The sequence below is a fragment of the Babylonia areolata genome, chromosome 14 (genome assembly GCF_041734735.1).
Source record: "Babylonia areolata isolate BAREFJ2019XMU chromosome 14, ASM4173473v1, whole genome shotgun sequence".
Taxonomy (NCBI): Eukaryota; Metazoa; Mollusca; class Gastropoda; order Neogastropoda; family Buccinidae; genus Babylonia; species Babylonia areolata.
Genome location: NC_134889.1, coordinates 3658446 through 3660819, shown reverse-complemented (window position 1 = coordinate 3660819; position 2374 = coordinate 3658446). Strand labels below are relative to the sequence as shown.

Here is a 2374-nt window from a genome sequence, read left to right as displayed (position 1 = left end):
TATGTAAATAAGCAAATTAATGTAAAACATGATTGTGTAGGTATATTTGTAATGCTGTATTGTGTGTGCGTGGATTGTATGGATGGATTTGTATTTGTATTTCTTTTTATCACAACAGATTTCTCTGTGTGAAATTCGGACTGCTCTCCCCAGGGAGAGCGCGTCGCTACACTACAGCACCACCCATTTTTTTGTATTTTTTTCCTGCGTGCAGTTTTCATTGTTTTTCCTATCGAAGTGGATTTTTCTACAGAATTTTGCCAGGAACAACCCTTTTGTTGCCGTGGGTTCTTTTACGTGCGCTAAGTGCATGCTGCACACGGGACCTCGGTTTATCGTCTCATCCGAATGACTAGCGTCCAGACCACCACTCAAGGTCTAGTGGAGGGGGAGAAAATATCGGCGGCTGAGCCGTGATTCGAACCAGCGCGCTCAGATTCTCTCTCGCTTCCTAGGCGGACGCGTTACCTCTAGGCCATCATGGATGGATGTATATATGCATGTATGTATGTATGTATGTTTGCATTGTACGTACGAGTTTGTATGCGCGTATAATATGTGTTTATTGCGCATGATTGTGAGCTGAGGACTGAGTGTGTTTCGAATGCGTGTGTGTGGATTGTAAAGCGCTTTGTGCAATGAGGAAGGCGCTGATAAATGTCCGGTTATTATCATTATTATTATTATTGACTCGCTTGTATAAACAAAGTAAGTCTATGTTTTAACCCGGTGTTCGGTTGTGTGTGTGTGTGTGTGTGTGTGTGTGTGTGTTTGTGTGTCCGTGGTAATCTTTAACACTACCATTTTCTCTGCAAATACTTTGTCAGTTGACACCAAATTTGGCATAAATATAGGAAAAATTCAGTTCTTTCCAGTCATCTTGTTTAAAACATTATTGCACCTCTGGGATGGCCACAAAAAAGAAGCCAAATTATAAGCAAACTGAATTTACTGTTATATATATATATATATATTTTCATTCTCTAAACTTGGCACTTTGATCTGATATTCTGACACAGCATCAAGAGCAGTCATTTTTATCATTTTTTGTTCAAACAGGAACTTCTTTTGCTAAGCATGGAAGTTATGTTTCTGGTCCATGTCTTTGGTGCAGATAGTAAAAAAGGGAAATTAATCTGTAATTAATGCTAGGGGGCTTAATTTGCTTTAAACTGATCTTTCTCGTCTTAAACATTACATTTTGAAAATATACTTAATACATAAAAAGCTTGTGTGTTTTACTCTCAGTTTACAGGGCTTTCACTGTGTTCATTCGCCCAAGTGGTCTTTTTCGGAAAATACTAAAATCAATATGACGAGTGGACTTTACAGATCTGTTGGCTGAGCCCTGAAGGTCATGGGCAAAGATCAATTGCGTACACATATTTATACATATTCAAAGCGCGTGCTCATATTCCTCGCGAACGCGAACGACGCCATTTTGTTTCAAGTTATTGACCTGCCCGTTCAATGCTATATTCAATGGACAATACACGATAACATGTGATGGAAAGTTGGAGAAGGAGACCGTTAAATATTTATTCAGAGAAAGATTTGTGAACGCCTTATCACTTACTGGATTATGCCCCAAACTGCCATAAAAAAAATATCAAGAAAATCAGTCGGAATTCACAATTTAAAATAATAAACCTTCACTCACCAACGGCGCCGGTGGCTGTGGTGGTTGGAACAACATCAGTCGGAATGGTCACGGTCTCAGCTCCCCCAGAAGTCGTCGTCGTTGCTGTGGGGGCAGGAGTGGTGGTGGTGGTGGGCTGGGTGGTGGTGGTGGTGGTGGGGAGTGTGGTGGTGGAGGGCAGCGGTGTGTGGTCGGGCTGGATCCCCTGGGCCAGGTCCAGCATACACTGCTCTCCGTGGCAGCACCAGTGGCAGACGATGTCGTGCTTGTTGGGGTCACAGCTGGGGTCGTTGCCCTGCTGGAGCGCGACGCAGTCCTGCAGAACCTATGTCGCCAACGCCAACAACAAACAAACACTTCCGTCTTAATACCGAAACGATATATGACTACTACCTACATGGCCAGGGGTGGAGGGAGGGGGAGGGGTGGGGTGTGGGGATGAAAACGGCCACACGTAAAAATCCCACTCGTGTGAACGTGGAAGTCGAAACCCACCAACAAAGAAGAAGAGCAAGAAAAATATTCTGTCTCCTGAACGAAAAAAAAAATATCCTGTCTCAAGTGAACCAAAAAAATCACGTCTCAACAACAACAGCGACCACAACAACAACAAAAAATCATGTTTCAACAACAACAGCGACCACAACAACAAAAAATCATGTCTCAACAACAACAACAACCACAACAACAAAAAATCATGTTTCAACAAAAACAACAACAGTAAATCATGTCTCA

The 2374-nt window shown here is 42.5% G+C and overlaps 1 protein-coding gene across 1 annotated transcript in view; it reads right to left on the bottom strand.

Annotated features, from left to right (window-relative positions):
* Window positions 1-2374, bottom strand: part of LOC143289411 (uncharacterized) — a 15315-nt gene that overhangs the window by 9889 nt on the left and 3052 nt on the right. Inside the window, exon 4 of the mRNA XM_076598376.1 lies at window positions 1661-1964. Within this exon, the coding sequence (XP_076454491.1) occupies window positions 1661-1964 (304 nt within the window). The remainder of the gene's footprint in view (window positions 1-1660; window positions 1965-2374) is intronic.